At 47.2% G+C, this 20662-nt stretch overlaps 1 protein-coding gene across 1 annotated transcript in view; it reads right to left on the bottom strand.

Annotated features, from left to right (window-relative positions):
- The window catches only part of MUC16 (mucin 16, cell surface associated), a 54082-nt gene extending 35613 nt beyond the window's left edge, over positions 1 to 18469 (bottom strand). The window contains exons 1-41 of the mRNA XM_079961127.1: positions 17981 to 18469; positions 15604 to 15720; positions 14531 to 14659; positions 13816 to 13970; positions 13661 to 13728; positions 13359 to 13531; positions 12902 to 12928; positions 12241 to 12395; positions 12086 to 12153; positions 11784 to 11956; positions 10781 to 10807; positions 10083 to 10237; positions 9924 to 9991; positions 9620 to 9792; positions 9142 to 9168; positions 8701 to 8855; positions 8537 to 8604; positions 8237 to 8409; positions 7887 to 7913; positions 7518 to 7666; positions 7365 to 7432; positions 7064 to 7236; positions 6701 to 6727; positions 6362 to 6516; positions 6198 to 6265; positions 5892 to 6064; positions 5136 to 5162; positions 4662 to 4810; positions 4510 to 4577; positions 4209 to 4381; positions 3870 to 3896; positions 3525 to 3685; positions 3084 to 3151; positions 2787 to 2950; positions 2042 to 2068; positions 1714 to 1862; positions 1561 to 1628; positions 1260 to 1432; positions 906 to 932; positions 567 to 721; positions 132 to 199 (exon numbers count right to left, since the gene is read on the bottom strand). Of these exons, the coding sequence (XP_079817253.1) occupies positions 132 to 199; positions 567 to 721; positions 906 to 932; positions 1260 to 1432; positions 1561 to 1628; positions 1714 to 1862; positions 2042 to 2068; positions 2787 to 2950; positions 3084 to 3151; positions 3525 to 3685; positions 3870 to 3896; positions 4209 to 4381; positions 4510 to 4577; positions 4662 to 4810; positions 5136 to 5162; positions 5892 to 6064; positions 6198 to 6265; positions 6362 to 6516; positions 6701 to 6727; positions 7064 to 7236; positions 7365 to 7432; positions 7518 to 7666; positions 7887 to 7913; positions 8237 to 8409; positions 8537 to 8604; positions 8701 to 8855; positions 9142 to 9168; positions 9620 to 9792; positions 9924 to 9991; positions 10083 to 10237; positions 10781 to 10807; positions 11784 to 11956; positions 12086 to 12153; positions 12241 to 12395; positions 12902 to 12928; positions 13359 to 13531; positions 13661 to 13728; positions 13816 to 13970; positions 14531 to 14659; positions 15604 to 15720; positions 17981 to 18392 (4667 nt within the window). The 5' untranslated portion in view covers positions 18393 to 18469. The remainder of the gene's footprint in view (positions 1 to 131; positions 200 to 566; positions 722 to 905; positions 933 to 1259; positions 1433 to 1560; positions 1629 to 1713; positions 1863 to 2041; positions 2069 to 2786; positions 2951 to 3083; positions 3152 to 3524; positions 3686 to 3869; positions 3897 to 4208; positions 4382 to 4509; positions 4578 to 4661; positions 4811 to 5135; positions 5163 to 5891; positions 6065 to 6197; positions 6266 to 6361; positions 6517 to 6700; positions 6728 to 7063; positions 7237 to 7364; positions 7433 to 7517; positions 7667 to 7886; positions 7914 to 8236; positions 8410 to 8536; positions 8605 to 8700; positions 8856 to 9141; positions 9169 to 9619; positions 9793 to 9923; positions 9992 to 10082; positions 10238 to 10780; positions 10808 to 11783; positions 11957 to 12085; positions 12154 to 12240; positions 12396 to 12901; positions 12929 to 13358; positions 13532 to 13660; positions 13729 to 13815; positions 13971 to 14530; positions 14660 to 15603; positions 15721 to 17980) is intronic.
- Between the last annotated feature and the right edge of the window lie 2193 nt (positions 18470 to 20662).

The following is a 20662-nucleotide window of genomic DNA, read 5'->3' as shown; positions in this document are numbered from 1 at the left end:
GGGAAAAGAAAGAGAGAATTTGGGATGCAGGACTGACCACAAAGGTGGAAAGCAGAGGAGTGAGGAAGTCACTCTTGCCCGAGTGAGAAAGGACCAGAGGATATATGTCTCCGCATTTGAGGAAGGCTTACCTGAGCTGAGTCACTTCGCATCCCAGGTACGCCGGGCCAATGCTGCTCTTCCGAAGAATTCTTCCAAACTGAAGAAGGAAGGAAACATTGAATTGGTGAAATCATCAGGATCACCCCCGACACATCCCAACCCAGTCTCACAAGTAGATGGGAATCAGACTTAATAATAAATTATAATAATTTATAATTAATCGTGGGAAGAAGGTTTTGTCGGCATAGTATGTAATGAATTTTAACAATCTTTAACTACTGTAGTGTTGATTTTTGTGCACAGGCATGGTCCTCACAATAAACGGATTTGTACTTGTACTTATTGGAAACTTTAATAAATATCATTAAAAAAAAAAAAAAGGAAACATTGAATTGGTGAAATCATCAGGATCACCGACGACAAATCCCATGCCAGTCTCACAAGCAGATGGGGATCAGACTTACCAGCATGGTGAGCGCTTTCTCTGTAGCGTTGAAGGCCTTTGAGTTGGGAGTTCCCATTTCTGGCTTGTATCTGAGGTTGGTTACGGTACAGTTGAGGGTGAAGCGTTCAAGTGTTGGGACTGGGGTTGGGGTTTGTGTTGGCGTTGGCAGAGTGGCTGCAAGTGGAAGCATAGGAGGTACATTGTGTGATGGGATTGTGACACACAGTAAAGCAATCAACAAAAGCGTGTTAAAATTTATGCTCTTCCACTGAGGCATGGCCATTGCTGACACCCTCATTTTAGTCGTTCCCTTGAGTTTGTCATGAGCACAATTTATGGATAATGATATGGTACTTACTTGATGCAACAGGAACTTCTCTGTAACCTAGGACAAAGAAAGACATGCTGGTTTATGACTGGACAAAGACAGCGGTGTTTCAGTTGTAGACACTTGAAAAGGGTCCAATCCAGACTTCCACTGAGTGTAATCCTCCTCAGGGGAGGCTCCCCCCCTCTCCATTCCCCCCTCTTTCCGCCTATGAAACATGAAAACCCGTTTAGAGAGCTCTCAGTTCTGGAGTGAGTGGCCTCATCTCTCAGGAAATAATGGACACAACAAGAAAACTGAGCTCAGAGGAGAGTCTATTTCTGTACTATGACACAAACCCCACATAAGGCATGCACACGAGATGATTAGGAAACACCTGGTTACCATTGACATAGAGGCTGTATCTTTCCATGGTGTAGGGAACCATCTTGGTGAAACCGCTGGTCTGGTTGACGATCTCGTGGTACACCTTCACCCGGTCAAAGGTGGGTGTGGTGGAGTCGTTGCGGTAAGTGCAGACGGCGTCCATTCCGGTTTCATCCCCGTCTCTCAACGGTCTGGGAGGAAAGAGAGAGAGGTTGAGTAGAATTATGAGCAGTTGGAACGGTTGGGCGAGACAGGATCATTCGTGTCTGTTCAAGGGATGATCAGAGCTAAAAGGTTCCCGTGTTTGAGGATGGCTGACCTGAGCTGAGTCACTTTGCATCCCACGTACGCCGGGCCAATGCTGCTGTTGCGGAGAATTCTTCCCAGCTGAAAAATGAAGGAGGCATTGAGTACATCAAATCGATTGAAGCGTGACAAGCCATTCTCACAAGTGGGCAGGAATTGGACTTACCAGCGTGGTGAGAGCTTTCTCTGTAGCGTTGAAGGCCTTTGAATTGGGCGTCCCCATTTCTGGGTTATACCTGAGGTTGGTTACTGTCCAGTTGACGGTGAAGGGTTCAACTGCCAGGGCTGGGGTTGGTGTCAGGGCTGGTGGAGGGGCTACCACAGGAAATGAAATAAATGGATCAGGCAGAGGCTAGTGGCTCATCGCAAAATAACAACCAATCAATTTAAATGTGTTTGGCCAACACTATTGCCTTCCTGTAACTCCTTTCCTTGAGTTTGGTGAAAGGGCCATGAAGAGTTTTTAGAACTTGGAACTTTTAAAGCAAACTTACTTGGTTCAACTGGGACTTCGTGATAACCTGGGGGAAAAGAAGAAACACAGGTTTATAAATGAGGCAAAACAGATGGAGATTCCCGGCAAAAAAATACCGCATTTTTTGCTCTATAAGACCCACTTTTTCCCTCCTAAAAAGTAAGGGGAAATGTGTGTACATGTTACGGAGCGAATGCAGGCTGCTCATCTATCCCAGAAGCCAGAACAGCAAGAGGGATTGCTGCTTTCGCTGTGCAGCGATCCCTCTTGCTGTTCTGGCTTCTGAGATTCAAGATTATTTTTTTCTTGTTTTCCTCCTCCAAAAACTAGGTGCATCTTATAGAGCGAAAAATGCAGTAACTGGTTGCATCCAGAATTCCCTTGCGTGGTGTACTGCTCAGAGCGGGGTTGGTGTGTCTCCAATCTGTCTCCCTCTCAACCAGCTCTGTGGGGATTGGGAAAGCTTCTTGAACATGGGCTACGTGGTGCAGTAATAGGGGCAGCACCAGGAAGGAGGCATCCTTCTCAGTTGTTGATGGCCTCTTCCACAATCTATCTCTGCTGCCAGTTCACCTTCCTTCAACTCATAGAGTTTGAAATCCCCCATTTGAAAGCATGTCATTCAGGAGATGGAGCCCTCATCTCTCTGAAAACATTAGACCTGGTGAGGAGACGGGACCCTCAGGACACCTGCACTGTAACTACGACACAAACCACACAAAGATAAGGGATGTACATTAAATCCTTAAGAAACACTTGGTTACCGTTGACGTAGAGGCTGTATCTTTCCATGCTGTAGGGAACCATCTTGGTGAAACCGCTGGTCTGGTTGAGGATCTCATGGTACACCTTCACCCGGTCAAAAGTGGAGTCGTTGCGGTAAGTGCAGACGGCGTCCATTCCGGTTTCAGCCCCGTCTCTCACCGGTCTGGGAAAAGAAAGAGAGAATTTGGGATGCAGGACTGACCACAAAGGTGGAAAGCAGAGGAGTGAGGAAGTCACTCTTGCCAGAGTGAGAAAGGACCAGAGGATATATGTCTCCGCATTTGAGGAAGGCTTACCTGAGCTGAGTCACTTCGCATCCCAGGTACGCCGGGCCAATGCTGCTCTTCCGAAGAATTCTTCCAAACTGAAGAAGGAAGGAAACATTGAATTGGTGAAATCATCAGGCTCACCCTCGACACATCCCAACCCAGTCTCACAAGTAGATGGGAATCAGACTTAATAATAAATTATAATAATTTATAATTAATCGTGGGAAGAAGGTTTTGTCGGCATAGTATGTAATGAATTTTAACAATCTTTAACTACTGTAGTGTTGATTTTTGTGCACAGGCATGGTCCTCACAATAAACAGATTTGTACTTGTACTTGTACTTATTGGAAACTTTAATAAATATCATTTAAAAAATAAAAAAGGAAACATTGAATTGGTGAAATCATCAGGATCACCGACGACAAATCCCGTGCCAGTCTCACAAGCAGATGGGGATCAGACTTACCAGCATGGTGAGCGCTTTCTCTGTAGCGTTGAAGGCCTTTGAGTTGGGAGTTCCCATTTCTGGCTTGTATCTGAGGTTGGTTACGGTACAGTTGAGGGTGAAGCGTTCAAGTGTTGGGACTGGGGTTGGGGTTTGTGTTGGCGTTGGCGTTGGCAGAGTGGCTGCAAGTGGAAGCATAGGAGGTACATTGTGTGATGGGATTGTGACACACAGCAAAGCAATCAACAAAAGCGTGTTAAAATTTATGCTCTTCCACTGAGGCATGGCCATTGCTGACACCCTCATTTTAGTCGTTCCCTTGAGTTTGTCATGAGCACAATTTATGGATAATGATATGGTACTTACTTGATGCAACAGGAACTTCTCTGTAACCTAGGACAAAGAAAGACATGCTGGTTTATGACTGGACCAAGACAGCGGTGTTTCAGTTGTAGACACTTGAAAACGGTCCAATCCAGACTTCCACTGAGTGTAATCCTCCTCAGGGGAGGCTCCCCCCTCTCCATTCCCCCCTCTTTCCGCCTATGAAACATGAAATCGCTGTTTAGAGAGCTCTCAGTTCTGGAGTGAGAGGCCTCATCTCTCAGGAAATCATGAAAAGAAAACGGAGCTGTCTATTTCTGTACTATGACACAAACCCCACATAAGGCATGCACACGAGATGATTAGGAAACACCTATTTACCATTGACATAGAGGCTGTATCTTTCCATGCTGTAGGGAGCCATCTTGGTGAAACCGCTGCTCTGGTTGACGATCTCGTGGTACACCTTCACCCGGTCAAAGGCGGGCGTGGTGGAGTCGTTGCGGTAAGTGCAGACGGCGTCCATTCCGGTTTCATCCCCATCACTCACAGGTCTGGGAGGAAAGAGAGAGAGAGGTTGAGTAGAATTATGAGCAGTTGGAACGGTTGGGTGAGAGGATCATTCGTGTCTGTTCAAGGGATGATCAGAGTTAAAAGGTTCCCGTGTTTGAGGATGGCTGACCTGAGCTGAGTCACTTTGCATCCCACATATGACGGGCCAATGCTGCTGTTGCGGAGAATTCTTCCCAGCTGAAAAATGAAGGAGGCACTGAGTACATCAAACCGATAGGATCATGGGAATCTATTCTCACAATGGGCAGGAATTGGACTTACCAGCGTGGTGAGAGCTTTCTCTGTAGCGTTGAAGGCCTTTGAATTGGGCGTCCCCATTTCTGGGTTATACCTGAGGTTGGTTACGGTCCAGTTGACGGTGAAGGGTTCAACTGCCAGGGCTGGGGTTGGTGTCAGGGCTGGTGGAGGGGCTACCACAGGAAATGAAATAAATGGATCAGGCAGAGGCTAGTGGCTCATCGCAAAATAACAACCAATCAATTTAAATGTGTGAAGGGTTCAACTGCCAGGGCTGGGGTTGATGTCAGGGCTGATGGAGGGGCTACCACAGGAAATGAAATAAATGGATCAGGCAGAAGCTAGTGGCTCACCGCATGGTGTGACTGACCAAAATAACAACCAATCAATTTAAATGTGTTTGGCCAACACTATTGCCTTCCTATAACTCCTTTCCTTGAGTTTGGTGAAAGGGCCATGAAGAGTTTTTAGAACTTGGAACTTTTAAAGCAGACTTACTTGGTTCAACTGGGACTTCATGATAACCTGAGGAAAAAGAAGAAACACAGGTTTATAAATGAGGCAAAACAGTGGTGTTTCAGATGGAGATTCCCGGCAAAAAAATACCACATTTTTTGCTCTATAAGACCCACTTTTTCCCTCCTAAAAAGTAAGGGGAAATGTGTGTACATGTTATGGAGCGAATGCAGGCTGCTCATCTATCCCAGAAGCCAGAACAGCAAGAGGGATTGCTGCTTTCGCTGTGCAGCGATCCCTCTTGCTGTTCTGGCTTCTGAGATTCAAGATTATTTTTTTCTTGTTTTCCTCCTCCAAAAACTAGGTGCGTCTTATAGAGCCAAAAATGCGGTAACTGGTTGCATCCAGAATTCCCTTGCGTGGTGTACTGCTCAGAGCGGGGTTGGTGGGTCTCCAATCTGTCTCCCTCTCAACCAGCTCTGTGGGGATTGGGAAAGCTTCTTGAACATGGGCTACGTGGTGCAGTAATAGGGGCAGCACCAGGAAGGAGGCATCCTTCTCAGTTGTTGATGGCCTCTTCCACAATCTATCTCTGCTGCCAGTTCACCTTCCTTCAACTCATAGAGTTTGAAATCCCCCATTTGAAAGCATGTCATTCAGGAGATGGAGCCCTCATCTCTCTGAAAACATTAGACCTGATGAGGAGACGGGACCCTCAGGACACCTGCACTGTAACTACAACACAAACCACACAAAGATAAGGGATGTACATTAAATCCTTAAGAAACACTTGGTTACCGTTGACGTAGAGGCTGTATCTTTCCATGCTGTAGGGAACCATCTTGGTGAAACCGCTGGTCTGGTTGAGGATCTCATGGTACACCTTCACCCGGTCAAAGGTGGGCGCGGTGGAGTCGTTGCGGTAAGTGCAGACGGCGTCCATTCCGGTTTCAGCCCCGTCTCTCACCGGTCTGGGAAAAGAAAGAGAGAATTTGGGATGCAGGACTGACCACAAAGGTGGAAAAGAGAGGAGGGAGGAAGTCACTATTGCCAGAGTGAGAAAGGACCAGAGGATATATGTCTCCGCATTTGAGGAAGGCTTACCTGAGCTGAGTCACTTCGCATCCCAGGTACGCCGGGCCAATGCTGCTCTTCCGAAGAATTCTTCCAAACTGAAGAAGGAAGGAAACATTGAATTGGTGAAATCATCAGGATCACCGACGACAAATCCCAGTCCAGTCTCACAAGCAGATGGGGATCAGACTTACCAGCATGGTGAGCGCTTTCTCTGTAGCGTTGAAGGCCTTTGAGTTGGGAGTTCCCATTTCTGGCTTGTATCTGAGGTTGGTTACGGTACAGTTGAGGGTGAAGCGTTCAAGTGTTGGGACTGGGGTTGGGGTTTGTGTTGGCGTTGGCAGAGTGGCTGCAAGTGGAAGCATAGGAGGTACATTGTGTGATGGGATTGTGAGACACAGTAAAGCAATCAACAAAAGTGTGTTAAAATTTATGCTCTTCCACTGAGGCATGGCCATTGCTGACACCCTCATTTTAGTCGTTCCCTTGAGTTTGTCATGAGCACAATTTATGGATAATGATATGGTACTTACTTGATGCAACAGGAACTTCTCTGTAACCTAGGACAAAGAAAGACATGCTGGTTTATGACTGGACCAAGACAGCGGTGTTTCAGTTGTAGACACTTGAAAAGGGTCCAATCCAGACTTCCACTGAGTGTAATCCTCCTCAGGGGAGGCTCCCCCCTCTCCATTCCCCACTCCCAAAGTTCCTTCTGCCTATGAAACATGAAATCCCCGTTTAGAGAGCTCTCAATTCTGGAGTGAGTGGCCTCATCTCTCAGGAAATAATGGACACAACAAAAAAAGGAGGAGGAGGAGGAGGGTCTATTTCTGTACTATGACACAAACAGAAATAAGGCATGCACACGAGATGATTAGGAAACACCTGGTTACCATTGACATAGAGGCTGTATCTTTCCATGGTGTAGGGAACCATCTTGGTGAAACCACTGGTCTGGTTGACGATCTCGTGGTACACCTTCACCCGGTCAAAGGTGGGCGTGGTGGAGTCGTTGCGGTAAGTGCAGACGGCGTCCATTCCGGTTTCATCCCCGTCTCTCAACGGTCTGGGAGGAAAGAGAGAGAGGTTGAGTAGAATTATGAGCAGTTGGAACGGTTGGGCGAGACAGGATCATTCGTGTCTGTTCAAGGGATGATCAGAGCTAAAAGGTTCCCGTGTTTGAGGATGGCTGACCTGAGCTGAGTCACTTTGCATCCCACGTACGCTGGGCCAATGCTGCTGTTGCGGAGAATTCTTCCCAGCTGAAAAATGAAGGAGGCATTGAGTACATCAAACCGATAGGATCATGGGAAGCCATTCTCACAAGTGGGCAGGAATTGGACTTACCAGCGTGGTGAGAGCTTTCTCTGTAGCGTTGAAGGCCTTTGAATTGGGCGTCCCCATTTCTGGGTTATACCTGAGGTTGGTTACTGTCCAGTTGACGGTGAAGGGTTCAACTGCCAGGGCTGGGGTTGGTGTCAGGGCTGGTGGAGGGGCTACCACAGGAAATGAAATAAATGGATCAGGCAGAGGCTAGCGGCTCACTGCTTGGTGTGACTGATCAAAATAACAACCAATCAATTTATTTGTGTTCACATAGATGCTCTTCAATTGACAAACGGCCAACACTATTGCCTTCCTATAACTCCTTCCCTTGAGTTTGGTGAAAGGGCCATGAAGGGCCTTAAGATGTAGGATTTTTAAAAGTAAACTTACTTGATTCAGCTGGGACCTCATGATAACCTAGGACAAAGGAAGACAGGCTGGTTTGTGATTGGACCAAGACAGTGGTATTTCAGTTGTAGACACTTGAAAAAGGTTCAATTCAGACTTCCACTGAGTATAATCCTCTTCATTGTGGGCTCCCCCCTCTCCATGCCCCACTTCCAAATTTCCTTCTGCCTATGAAACATGACATCCTCAGTTTGGGATTGAGGAGCCTCATCTCTCAGGAAATCATGGACACAACAAGAAACTGAGCTCAGAGGACAGTCTATTCTATTCCATTACACAAACCACAGACAGTTAATCTATGCACATGAAGTGACTAAGAATCTCTTGGCTACCGTTGACGTAGAGGCTGTATCTTTCCATGCTGTAGGGAACCATCTTGGTGAAGCCGCTGGTCTGGTTGACGATCTCATGGTACACCTTCACCCGGTCAAAGGTGGGCGTGGTGGAGTCATTGCGGTAAGTGCAGATGGCATCCATTCCGGTTTCCTCCCCATTGCTCACCGGTCTGGAAGGAGAGAGAAAGAATTTCAGGACAGACCAAAATGGTGGACAACAGAGGAGGGATGAAGTCACTGTTGCCCGAGTGAGTAATGTCCAGAGGATATATGTTTCCGCACTTGAGGAAGGCTTACCTGAGCTGAGTCACTTCGCATCCCAGGTACGCCGGGCCAATGCTGCTGTTGCGGAGAATTCTTCCAAACTTAAGAAGGAAGGAAACATTGAATTGGTGAAATCAACAGGCTCGCTCACACCTCATTGCATGCCATTCTCAAAAGTGGCTCAGAATCAGACTCACCAGCATGGTGAGCACTTTCTCTGTAGCGTTGAAGGCCTTTGAGTTGGGAGTTCCCATTTCTGGCTTGTATCTGAGGTTGGTTATGGTACAGTTGAGGGTGAAGTGTTCAAGTGTTGGGGTTGGGGTTGGCGTTTGTGTTGGCATTGGCAGAGTGGCTGGAACAGGAGGGGAAAGATATGTACTAGGGTCAAGAGATTTATAGCATTATACAATTATTATACCCTATCCATTAAAGGGTGCTCATATTGACACGCGGTTCACTGGTGTATTACCAAAGTTTTTAATATCATGAGTCTCATCCCTGACTATGTTGTAAGAGACTCTACTTAAAAATACTTAGGTGGTACTTACTTGCTTCAAGAGGGGCTCCATTGTAACCTAGAAAAGGACAAGATACACTGGGAGTGTGTTGTGTTACAATTTCAATGTGGTTCTACTTACTTGTTTCAGGAGGGTCTTCATGATAACCTACAGAAAAGTAAGAGATGGTCATTTGAGAAGCTCTCAATATAATGATGTTTAAAATATGGAGGTCTTTTCCTGGGCAGGAGAATTGTTATGTCCTCCTGTGTTCGGAAGATGCACTAAGCAGAGGCAGTGAGAAGCATCTCATACATATTATGACACAATCATGTCCATCACATGACAATCACCTCAATCAGCTTTGGACACTTTCATACATGGGGAGGCCTCCTGGGCAGAGGACAAAAACCTCATAGCGTCATCCCTGCACCCAGATTCTCACAGCAACTCAAGCAGGAACAAAATTACTTGAAAATACCCCAGCATTTAGTTTGCAAGAAAGGGTCTGAATATCTCTGCAAACATTGACTCAGATGAAGGCTGGGCTTGGGGGTACTGCACAAAACACACACAGAGAGACAATCTATGCACATCAAGGGCTCCACAACTTGTTTACCATTGACGTAGAGGCTGTATCTTTCCACCTCATAGGGCCTCATCTTGCTGAAGTTGTCCGTCTGGTTGACGATCTCATGATACACCTTCACTCGGTCAAAGGCGGGGCTGGTGGAGTCATTGCGGTAAGTGCAGACGGCGTCCATTCCAGTTTCATCCCCGTTCTTCACTGGCCTGGGAGGACAAAGAGAGAGGGAAATCATTCAGGATGCAGAATGGTCCACAAGGGAAGAAAGGATGGAGTCCCCCTTGCAAGGTGTGGCATGAGCAGCACAGAAATGTTCTCCCATTGGAGGAAGACGTACCTGAGCTGAGTCACTCTGCACCCCAGATAGGCAGGGCCAATGCTGCTGTTGCTGAGGAATCTGCCAAGCTGAGAGAGGAATGAGACACGATGTCAAAACAAGAGCCTGGTCTTCCCCTCCTCACAAGCTGTTCTCACAAGCAGTCGCTATCAGACTTACCACTGCAATGAGTGCTCTTCCCGTTGTGTTGAACACTGTGGAATTGGGTTGTCCCATCTCTTCCCTGTACTTGAGGTTGGTGACGGTGAAATTGACGGTGAATTGTTCAACCGCTGGAATTGGGGTTGTTGTTTGGGCAGGTGTGGGCAGAGTGGCTAGAAGAGACATAGGTATTTCATAAATTTCCATTCCACCCTTCCCAAGGGGAAAGCAGAATAGTTAAAAGAAGAGGAAATCAAATGAAGGAATTCCCAGAATACAATAATTAAAATGCAAGACATCGAACTCCCAGGACTCCAACAATATATGTTTCCTCCTTAAGAGATTGAAATACTTTTAATTTCAACAAGAAGTTGATGGAACTTTGTGACTGAAAATTGAGGAAAAGAAAACGAAACAAAGCAATATTCAGAATGCAAGAATTAAAACAAAGATCATGAAACTCCATATTCTCAAACTATCTTAACACATTCAAATATTTTGAATGTCAACCAGAAGTCGATCACATGATGGCAAGATTTGGAAATCTAAACAAACAAACAAACAAACAAACAAACAAACAAACCAAAGAGTGCTCATGTTGCTATCCTTCCCCTGGTGCATTTTCCAAATCACACCCCCCCTCATCCCATCACTCTTTTCCCTGTTTTTGTCAGATTGGGGTGTTGTTTTCAGAATTTAAATTTGGTTCTACTTACTCATTTCAGGAGGGGTTTCATGATAACCTATGGAAATGCAAGAGACGTTAATTCAGGAAATTGCATAATGTAATACAACAAACAGGCTTTTGAAATATAATAGTAACTGGTTGGGATTCCTCACTATTTTGGACGGTGCACCGTCACCACACAGGAATGAACATCCTTCACCTCTATGAGAAAATCATCTCACTGCCAAGGGAGCCTCAGACCCTCACACAACATCTGGTGAAAACCTCCATAGTCATATCTCTGCATCATGATTATGAGGAGATTTCACCCCTCCCATATCCAAGAATCTCCTGACGAGTCTGCTGATTCTCCAGAGAGGAGGAGCAGTGTTCTGCTTTCTATTTGTTCAGCTCCAGCACCACATCAAAGTCTCAGTCAGTCAGTGTGTCGGGGAGAGAGAGAGACTGAGTGTTAGAGATTGTGTGTAGAGATAAGGTTGCTGCTAAGAGCAGCTGCAGACACTCAGTGCAGCATTCATTTATGCTTAGACCCATTTAGCTCTGTATATAGTTTTGTATTATAGTTGTAGTTATAGAATAAAAGAAGATATTCTACAGAGCTGCTCTCCGAGTCGTTTATACACTGCCAGACTCTGCTATACTCTGCTGTGCGACGACTATATTGTGGAAGTGAATCCGGTGCTCACAACTCTAAGCTGTGAGTCCACAGCACTTTGACCTGTTCCTGTGAAGAAGGTGGTCTCTGGAAGTGCTACCCAGCTCGCCTAGCCCAGTCAGGACTGAAGTGCATGAGTCCAGTTGGTACACTGGCTCAAGGGCGATGCTGACAGATTAGCCCCGTTCTACCCAAACAACACACAAAATCATATTCATCCAAGTCCACAGCATTCGGTCCTAGAAATTTGGCTTCTGGAGAATGCTGGGCTGGGGATACTGCTGTGTTGCTTTTATTAACATTCATGGATACACACACATCAAACATATATCCAGATAATTGATGCACATCCAAAGCTTAAAAACCACTCAGCTACCGTTGACGTAGAGGCTGTATCTTTCCAGATAGTATTGCCCCATCTCGGTGAAACTGTTGGTCTGGTTGACGATCTCGTGGTACACCTTCACTCGGTCAAAGGCGGGCGTGGTGGAGTCGTTGCGGTAAGTGCAGACGGCGTCCATTCCGGTTTCATCCCCGTCTCTCACCGGTCTGGGAGGAGAGGGAAATCAGCATTCAGGATTGACCACAGATATGGACAAGGGAGGACAGAAGATGCCAACCTTGTTTGCCTGGGTTGCCAGCAGAGCCGATATGTTCCCACCTTTGGGGAAGGCTTACCTGAGTTGAGTCACTTTGCACCTCAGATATGCCGGGCCAATGCTGCTGTTGAGGAGAATTCCATCAAGCTGAGGAAGGAAAGAGACATTGAGCATATTCCACCCTACAGAAAGTGTCCACACATCCCTTGCTAACTGCCATGGAGTCAGGCTTACCAGATGGGTGAGATCACTCTCTGTTGCATTGAATATTTTGGAATTGTGAGTTCCCATCTCTTCCCTGTACTTGAGGTTGGTGATGGTGAAATTGAGGGTGAATTGTTCAACTGCTGGAATTGGGGTTGTTGTTTGGGCTGGCGTTGGCAGAGTGGCTGGAACAGACATAGGTATTTTATGAATTTCCATTCCACCCTTCCCAAGGGGGAAGCAGAATAGTTAAAACAAGGGGAAATCAAATGAAGGAATTCCCAGAATACAATAATTAAAATGCAAGTCATCAAACTCCCAGGTCTCATGATATATATTTCCTCTTTAAGAGATTTAAATTCTTTTAATTTCAACAAAAGTCGATGGAATGGTGTGATTGAGAACTGAGAAAAGAAAACCAAATAAAGCAATTTTCAGAATGCAAGAATTAAAACAAAGGCCATGAAACTTCATATTCTCAAATTATATATCCCCTTTTTAACAGATTGAAATATTTTGTATGTCAACTAAGTGTTGATCACATGGTAAGACTGATAAATCTAACAAACGAATCACTTGACTCAAAGAATCTTCAGTTTGGTACTCTTCCACTCATGCATTGTCAACATCTGCTCCTCTGAATGTCAGAGGGTGGCTTGATGTGTTAGAATTTAAATGGCGTTCTACTTACTTGTTACAGGAGGGGTTTCATGATAACCTATGGAAATGGACGAGACATTTATTCAGGAAATTGCATAACGTAATACCATAAACAGGCTTTTCAAATATAATAGTAACTGGTTGGGATTCCTCACTATTTTGGACAGTGCACCATCTGTACACAGGAATGAACATCCTTCACCTCTGTGAGAAAATCATCTCACTGCCAAGGGAGCCTCAGACCCTCACACAACATCTGGTGAAAACCTCCATAGTCATATCATGATTAGCCCTGTTCTATCCAACAAAACACACAATATCATATTGATCAAAGTCCGCAGCATTCAGTCCTGGAAATTTGGCTTCTGGAGAAGGCTGGGCTGGAGAAACCGCTGTGTTGCTTCTAGTAACATTCATGGACACACACACACATCCACACAAATCCAGATAATTGATGCACATCCAAAGCTTAAAAACCACTCAGCTACCGTTGACGTAGAGGCTGTATCTTTCCAGATAGTATTGCCCCATCTCGGTGAAACTGTTGGTCTGGTTGACGATCTCGTGGTACACCTTCACTCGGTCAAAGGCGGGCGTGGTGGAGTCATTGCGGTAAGTGCAGACGGCGTCCATTCCGGTTTCATCCCCGTCTCTCACCGGTCTGGGAGGAGAGGGAAATCAGCATTCAGGATTGACCACAGATATGGACAAGGGAGGACGGAAGATGCCAACCTTGTTTGCCTGGGTTGCCAGCAGAGCAGGTATGTTCCCACCTTTGGGGAAGGCTTACCTGAGTTGAGTCACTTTGCACCTCAGATATGCCGGGCCAATGCTGCTGTTGAGGAGAATTCCATCAAGCTGAGGAAGGAAAGAGACATTGAGCATATTCCACCCTACAGAAAGTGTCCACACATCCCTTGCTAACTGCCATGGAGTCAGGCTTACCAGATGGGTGAGATCACTCTCTGTTGCATTGAATATTTTGGAATTGTGAGTTCCCATCTCTTCCCTGTACTTGAGGTTGGTGATGGTGAAATTGAGGGTGAATTGTTCAACCGCTGGAATTGGGGTTGTTGTTTGGGCTGGCGTTGGCAGAGTGGCTGGAACAGAGGGGGGGAATAAATGAACGTCTGTATTCGGTAAACTTCTACCCCATTCTTTCTTAGCAAAGGGCACCCAGGGTGGTTAAAAGGGGGAAATGAAATAAAGCAATACCCAGAATACAATATTTGAAATGAATGTCATAAGTTTGCCCGCCTTCAAAGGTGGCGTGGTCACGGGGCTCCAGTGATCTGTTGGCTGGCTGGGGAAGGATCTCCCAGCTGCCGGCCAATTGGCCAATGCCGGCAGGTTTCAGGTGGGAGTTCCCCAGTGGCAGGCCCTGTGGAACCCCTTCCCATCAAACACCAAGGAGATAAGTAACTATACAATCTTTAGAAGACAACTAAAGGCAGCCTGGTATTGGGAAGTTTTTAAAATGTTTTTTAATGTTTAATGTTTTTGTATCTGCTGGAAGCCGCCCAGAGTGGCTGGGGAAACCCAGCCAGATGGGTGGGGTCTAAATAATAAAATCATTATTAATATGCTTCCAGCTCCCCCTCCTTTTAAAAATCATTTTTAAATAATTAAAAACAAAACCATCACTGTGAAATTTTCTTACTTGTCAACTGGGATGCCGTGGAGGAAATTACTGGCGGCTGTCTGGGGGTTGTCACTACCGGGGTGATTTTGATGGTTGTGCGGGCTGTTGCGGGTATAAGTGGAGGCAGCGGAGGTTTTGCGGAAGAGCCTATGGAGGAAATAGAGAGCCGGGGGTTACCATGAGAAGATGTGATGGGGAGATGAGATAATCCTCCTCCCTTGCCTGCCCAGAAAGTCCCCAGAAAGGGTTCATATCAATGAAATCAAAAGAGAGCTTATGTGATGCATGCTTAGAGCACTGGTTCTCAAAGGATCATCTCCTCGTCCTGGTGAGTGGGCTTGCATGTTCCTATGACCCTTGTGAGCGAAGCTGTCGGGAATCTCGTACTCCCAGCAGGGTCACCCAAGGCAGTAAGGTCAAAGGGAAGTGGCTAGACAAAGAAGATCCAAGAAGTCCTCAACAGCAGAATAGGCGAAAGATAACAAGGGGCATGTTACAACGGTTGTGAAGGCAGACGAAGAAACTACCGGTCGCCGTGATACTCATGCCATCGGAATACAGCCTTACAGATCCCCACACATAAAACAAATTCACACACAGGCTTATTCAAAAAGCCACCCCACCACTCAAAAAAAGTCCCATGGTGATTGGCAAATGGTAACAGGAGCGGGACCGTGAAATGTGGACCAGGACATGGGCGGCGGATACAGATTCAGTCATTCTGACTAAAGGAATGAGGCAGTTGAGCAGCTCGGCAGCTGCATCCATCTCTGAGCCACCCCTGCTCTGGATCCACTCTGCTCACCCCGAAAAGGGGGAGGGACTAGAAAAGGATGCGTGGATCCAGAATTGAAAGGAGAGGATGGCAAGTGTGGCAGGAAGATTCAAGGACAATTCAAGAAACATTTCAGTGTAGTAGAGTATCTATCTATCTATCTATCTATCTATCTATCTATCTATCATCTATCTATTTGCAGAATATGGATAGACATCTTTTCAAAATGAGAGCAAGACCTGCCAGGGACATTGTAGCGAAGGGTGGGTCAGAAAGTGAATTATCCTGAACAGTATCAGCAATAGTTAATACTCACTTGTTGTTCCGACACGGGGCGTAGTTGCCTGTGGCGTTGTGGCATTCTTAACACCTCCCGGTTGCAGGATTGGCTTTTCAGTAACAGGCTGGATCACAGATTCGTTGTGTTTGGTGGCTGGAAGGGGACAGATTTCCATTACTGCCGGCCAGAGATCTTTGCTGACGTGTCCCCGCTCCCACTTTCAGACACAGACTCTCAGCTCGGTTTCCATCAGACAGCCAGTGCATCGGTTGCTATGATGCATACGGCATGTGGGTCAAGAAATGCAACAGAGTCCGAGATATGTGGCAAAGGAGAAGCTAAGATGTTGTGCCAACAACTGACAGTCCCTGTGCCGTGGTGTGGCATAGGGGGGACCCAGAAGCGGTTGCCCTGGGCACAAAATTGTAAGGGGCACAAAATTTCAACACCCGGTGCTGCCTCAATACAGCTACATGCTTCCGTCACTGGGCTTCTCCATGGGAACCCAGAAGTGACCTCTCCAGACCATGGAACGGCTCCTATTTTCTTATCTCTGCAGCTGCGATCTCCTGGGTGACACATGCAGTTGAATGTGAAAGCGTACTCCAACTGTTTGTTTGCCACCCTGCTCCACGCGGCCCTGGGCAACCCTCGCTACGCCACTGGCCCCATAGGGCCTCCCATTCAACAAGTGGAGAAGTCAGACACTTGCATGGTTGGTGTCCTGATCCTCAGGCAGGACCACTGAGAGGAGGTCTGGGGGAACCCCCAACAACAGCAGACTGTCGAAAAGTCTTTACGTGGGATAGAAAATACCGTCTTTTTTGCTCTGTAAGACTCACTTTTTCCCTCCTAAAAAGTAAGTGGAAATGTGTGTGCGTCTTATGGAGTGAATGCAGGCTGCGCAGCTATCCCAGAAGCCAGAACAGCAAGAGGGATCGCTGCTTTCGCTGCGCACCGATCCTTCTTGTTGTTCTGGCTTCTGAGATTCAGAATATTTTTTTTCTTGTTTTCCTCCTCCAAAAACTAGGTGCGTCTTGTGGTCTGGTGCGTCTTACAGAGCGAAAAATACGGTAAATGTGTCACCTCCTTCTTATGTTAATAACAAACATTATAATATTTGTACCTGTTGAGAATACTCAAATCCAAATGACTCCTTTCTGACAGTGCTGGGGTCACATCAGACTGCTGCGATGCAACACTTGGGGTCTCAGGATCCACTGGGGTTGGCTTCTCTCGGGCCGGCCCCAAGGCCAATGCCGCCCAATCCACTGAGCACCTCCTTGGGATCCAGTTCTGAGAGTTCTACATCCTCATCCTGTTCCTCCACCCACTCTGACCAAACCTTCCAAGATCTCTCCACAGGACTCAGGACATCAACCCATCCTCCAGGTCTCCCCATCCTCCACTGCTTCCTGTTTGTGTCAGACAGGGAGTGCCTGGGCCAGGTGACCCCATACCTGTTCCTTGCAAAGCATCCTGTATATAAAGGAAGGGATCACCCAGGTTTCCTTTTGTGCCGTGTTTCTAGGCTGAGGTTCGCCCTTTGCATGAGAGGGTTAAGACCATAGAGTAAGCTGTCCTGACAGGCTTAAAGGTACAGGGACCCCTGACAATTAAGTCCAGTTGCGAACGACTCTGGGGTTGCGGCACTCATCTCGCTTTACTGGCCGAGGGAGCTGGCGTTTGTCCACAGTTTTTCCGGGTCATGTGGCCAGCATGACTAAGTCGCTTATGGCAAAACCAGAGCAGTACATGGAAATGCCGTTTACCTTCCTGCCGCAGTGGTACCTATTTATATACTTGCACTGTGTGCTTTCGAACTGCTAGGTGGGCAGGAGCTGGGACAGAGCAATGGGAGCTCACCCCGTCGCGGGGATTCGAACCGCCAACCTTCTGATCAGCAAGTCCAAGCGGCACAGTGGTTTAAAGCACAGTGCCTGAGAAGCTCAACATGTGAGGAGGTCTGAGCTAGTTGCTGCAGCTCAGACCACATTGTTCTTTCAAGCCTCTCTTGAGTTACTAAACCAATAATATAGGAAAAATTTACCACTGTAACTAAACTAAGTTTTACTGCCTGTGCAACTTTTTCTGAATTCTATATGGAAAATGACATGAATCTGACCTTAGGAGAGTTTGTAAGTACAGAACTCTTAACTTTTTAAAAAGTGGGAAGGCTGAGTCCTTTTTTGCCCGCCACAGCGGTTTCCTCTGCAGAAGCTGACACTTTATCACTAAATTGGCAGATTTATTGCAATTCAACATTAAACAGCAAGTTTTTGTCCTGAAAGAGTCAGGGTTGTTTTGTTTTGTTTTTAACATTCAAATACAGCGTTATAAACCACAGACCTGCGCCTAGAAAATTTGGGGAAAGATGCGTGTGGATGAGCCCTTAGGAAATAAAGGAACATACCTTTCTCTGTCTCTAAAGTGGTGGCTGTCTCTGATGTAAATCCAGCAGACACTCCATGGGAAGTAGAAAGAGCTATGGACCATGATGCTAACTCAGTAGTCCCCATTGCAGAAGTGGATGTATGTTCTCCACTAGACGTGACCTCCACAGGCACTATGGGAATAGTGGAGGCAACATGTACAGTTGATGTTACCTCTGTAGTTTCTACTGGAGAAATGGATAAAGATTTTGCACTTGATGAGAGCTCTGTGGTCTGCAGTGGAGAAGTGGTGGCTTCTGGTACAGTTGATGTCAGCCCGGTAGTCTCCTTTGGTGAAGTGGATAGAGCCTCAGTACTGGATGGGAGCTCTGTGGTCTGCAGTGGAGAAGTGGTGGCTTCTGGTAAGGTTGATGTCAGCACTGTAGTCTCCATTGGTGAAGTGGATAGAGCTTCAGTACTGGATGGGAGCTCTGTGGTCTGCAGTGGAGAAGTGGTGGCTTCTGGTGCAGTTGATGTCAGCACTGTAGTCTCCATAGGTGAAATGGATAGAGCTTCAGTACTTGATGGGAGCTCTGTGGTCTGCAGTGGAGAAGTGGTGGCTTCTGGTGCAGTTGATGTCAGCACTGTAGTCTCCATAGGTGAAATGGAAAGAAACTCGGTAGTTGATGGGAGCTCTGTGGTCTGCAGTGGAGAAGTGGTGGCTTCTGGTGCAGTTGATGTCAGCACTGTAGTCTCCATTGGTGAAGTGGATAGAGCCTCAGTGCTTGATGGGAGCTCTGTGGTCTGCAGTGGAGAAGTGGTGGCTTCTGGTGCAGTTGATGTCAGCACTGTAGTCTCCATAGGTGAAATGGAAAGAAACTCGGTAGTTGATGGGAGCTCGGTGGTCTGCAGTGGAGAAGTGGTGGCTTCAGCTGCAGTTGATGTCAGCACTGTAGTCTCCATTGGTGAAGTGGATAGAGCCTCAGTGCTTGATGGGAGCTCTGTGGTCTGCAGTGGAGAAGTGGTGGCTTCTGGTACAGTTGATGTCAGCACTGTAGTCTCCTTTGGTGAAGTCGCAGGAGCCTCAGTGCTTGATGGGAGCTCTGTGGTCTGCAGTGGAGAAGTGGTGGCTTCTGGTGCAGTTGATGTCAGCACTGTAGTCTCCATTGGTGAAGTCGTGAGAGCCTCAGTACTGGATGGGAACTCTGTTGTCTGCAGTGGAGAAGTGGTGGCTTCAGCTGCAGTTGATGTCAGCACTGTAGTCTCCATTGGTGAAGTGGATAGAGCCGCAGTACTGGATGGGAGCTCTGTGGTCTGCAGTGGAGAAGTGGTGGCTTCAGCTGCAGTTGATGTCAGCACTGTAGTCTCCATTGGTGAAGTGGATAGAGCCGCAGTACTGGATGGGAGCTCCGTGGTCTGCAGTGGAGAAGTGGTGGCTTCTGCTGCAGTTGATGTCAGCCCGGTAGTCTCCATTGGTGAAGGGGATAGAGCCGCAGTACTGGATGGGAGCTCTGTGGTCTGCAGTGGAGAAGTGGTGGCTTCTGCTGCAGTTGATGTCAGCACTGTAGTCTCCATTGGTGAAGTGGATAGAGCCTCAGTACTGGATGGGAGCTCTGTGGTCTGCAGTGGAGAAGTGGTGGCTTCTGCTGCAGTTGATGTCAGCACTGTAGTCTCCATTGGTGAAGGGGATAGAGCCGCAGTACTGGATGGGAGCTCTGTGGTCTGCAGTGGAGAAGTGGTGGCTTCTGGTGCAGTTGATGTCAGCACTGTAGTCTCCATTGGTGAAGTGGATAGAGCCTCAGTGCTTGATGGGAGCTCTGTGGTCTGCAGTGGAGAAGTGGTGGCTTCTGATACAGTTGGTGTCAGCACCGTAGTCTCCATTGGTGAAGTGGATAGATCCTCAGTACTGGATGGGAGCTCTGTGGTCTGCAGTGGAGAAGTGGTGGCTTCTGGTGCAGTTGATGTCAGCACTGGAGTCTCCATTGGTGAAGTGGATAGAGCCTCAGTACTGGATGGGAGCTCTGTGGTCTGCAGTGGAGAAGTGGTGGCTTCTGGTACAGTTGATGTCAGCACTGTAGTCTCCTTTGGTGAAGTCGCAGGAGCCTCAGTGCTTGATGGGAGCTCTGTGGTCTGCAGTGGAGAAGTGGTGGCTTCTGGTGCAGTTGATGTCAGCACTGTAGTCTCCATTGGTGAAGTCGTGAGAGCCTCAGTACTGGATGGGAGCTCTGTGGTCTGCAGTGGAGAAGTGGTGGCTTCAGCTGCAGTTGATGTCAGCACTGTAGTCTCCTTTGGAGAAGTGGATAGAGCCTCAGTACTTGATGGGAGCTCTGTTGTCTGCAGTGGAGAAGTGGTGGCTTCAGCTGCAGTTGATGTCAGCACTGTAGTCTCCATTGGTGAAGTGGATAGAGCCGCTGTACTGGATGGGAGCTCTGTGGTCTGCAGTGGAGAAGTGGTGGCTTCAGCTGCAGTTGATGTCAGCACTGTAGTCTCCATTGGTGAAGTGGATAGAGCCTCAGTACTGGATGGGAGCTCTGTGGTCTGCAGTGGAGAAGTGGTGGCTTCTGCTGCAATTGATGTCAGCACTGTAGTCTCCATTGGTGAAGGGGATAGAGCCGCAGTACTGGATGGGAGCTCTGTGGTCTGCAGTGGAGAAGTGGTGGCTTCTGGTGCAGTTGATGTCAGCACTGTAGTCTCCATTGGTGAAGTGGATAGAGCCTCAGTAC

Source organism: Podarcis cretensis (assembly GCF_951804945.1).
Source record: "Podarcis cretensis genome assembly, chromosome: 18".
Lineage (NCBI taxonomy): Eukaryota > Metazoa > Chordata > Lepidosauria > Squamata > Lacertidae > Podarcis > Podarcis cretensis.
Note: the sequence above shows the minus strand (reverse complement) of the source record. Positions and strands in the feature narration are given on the sequence as shown.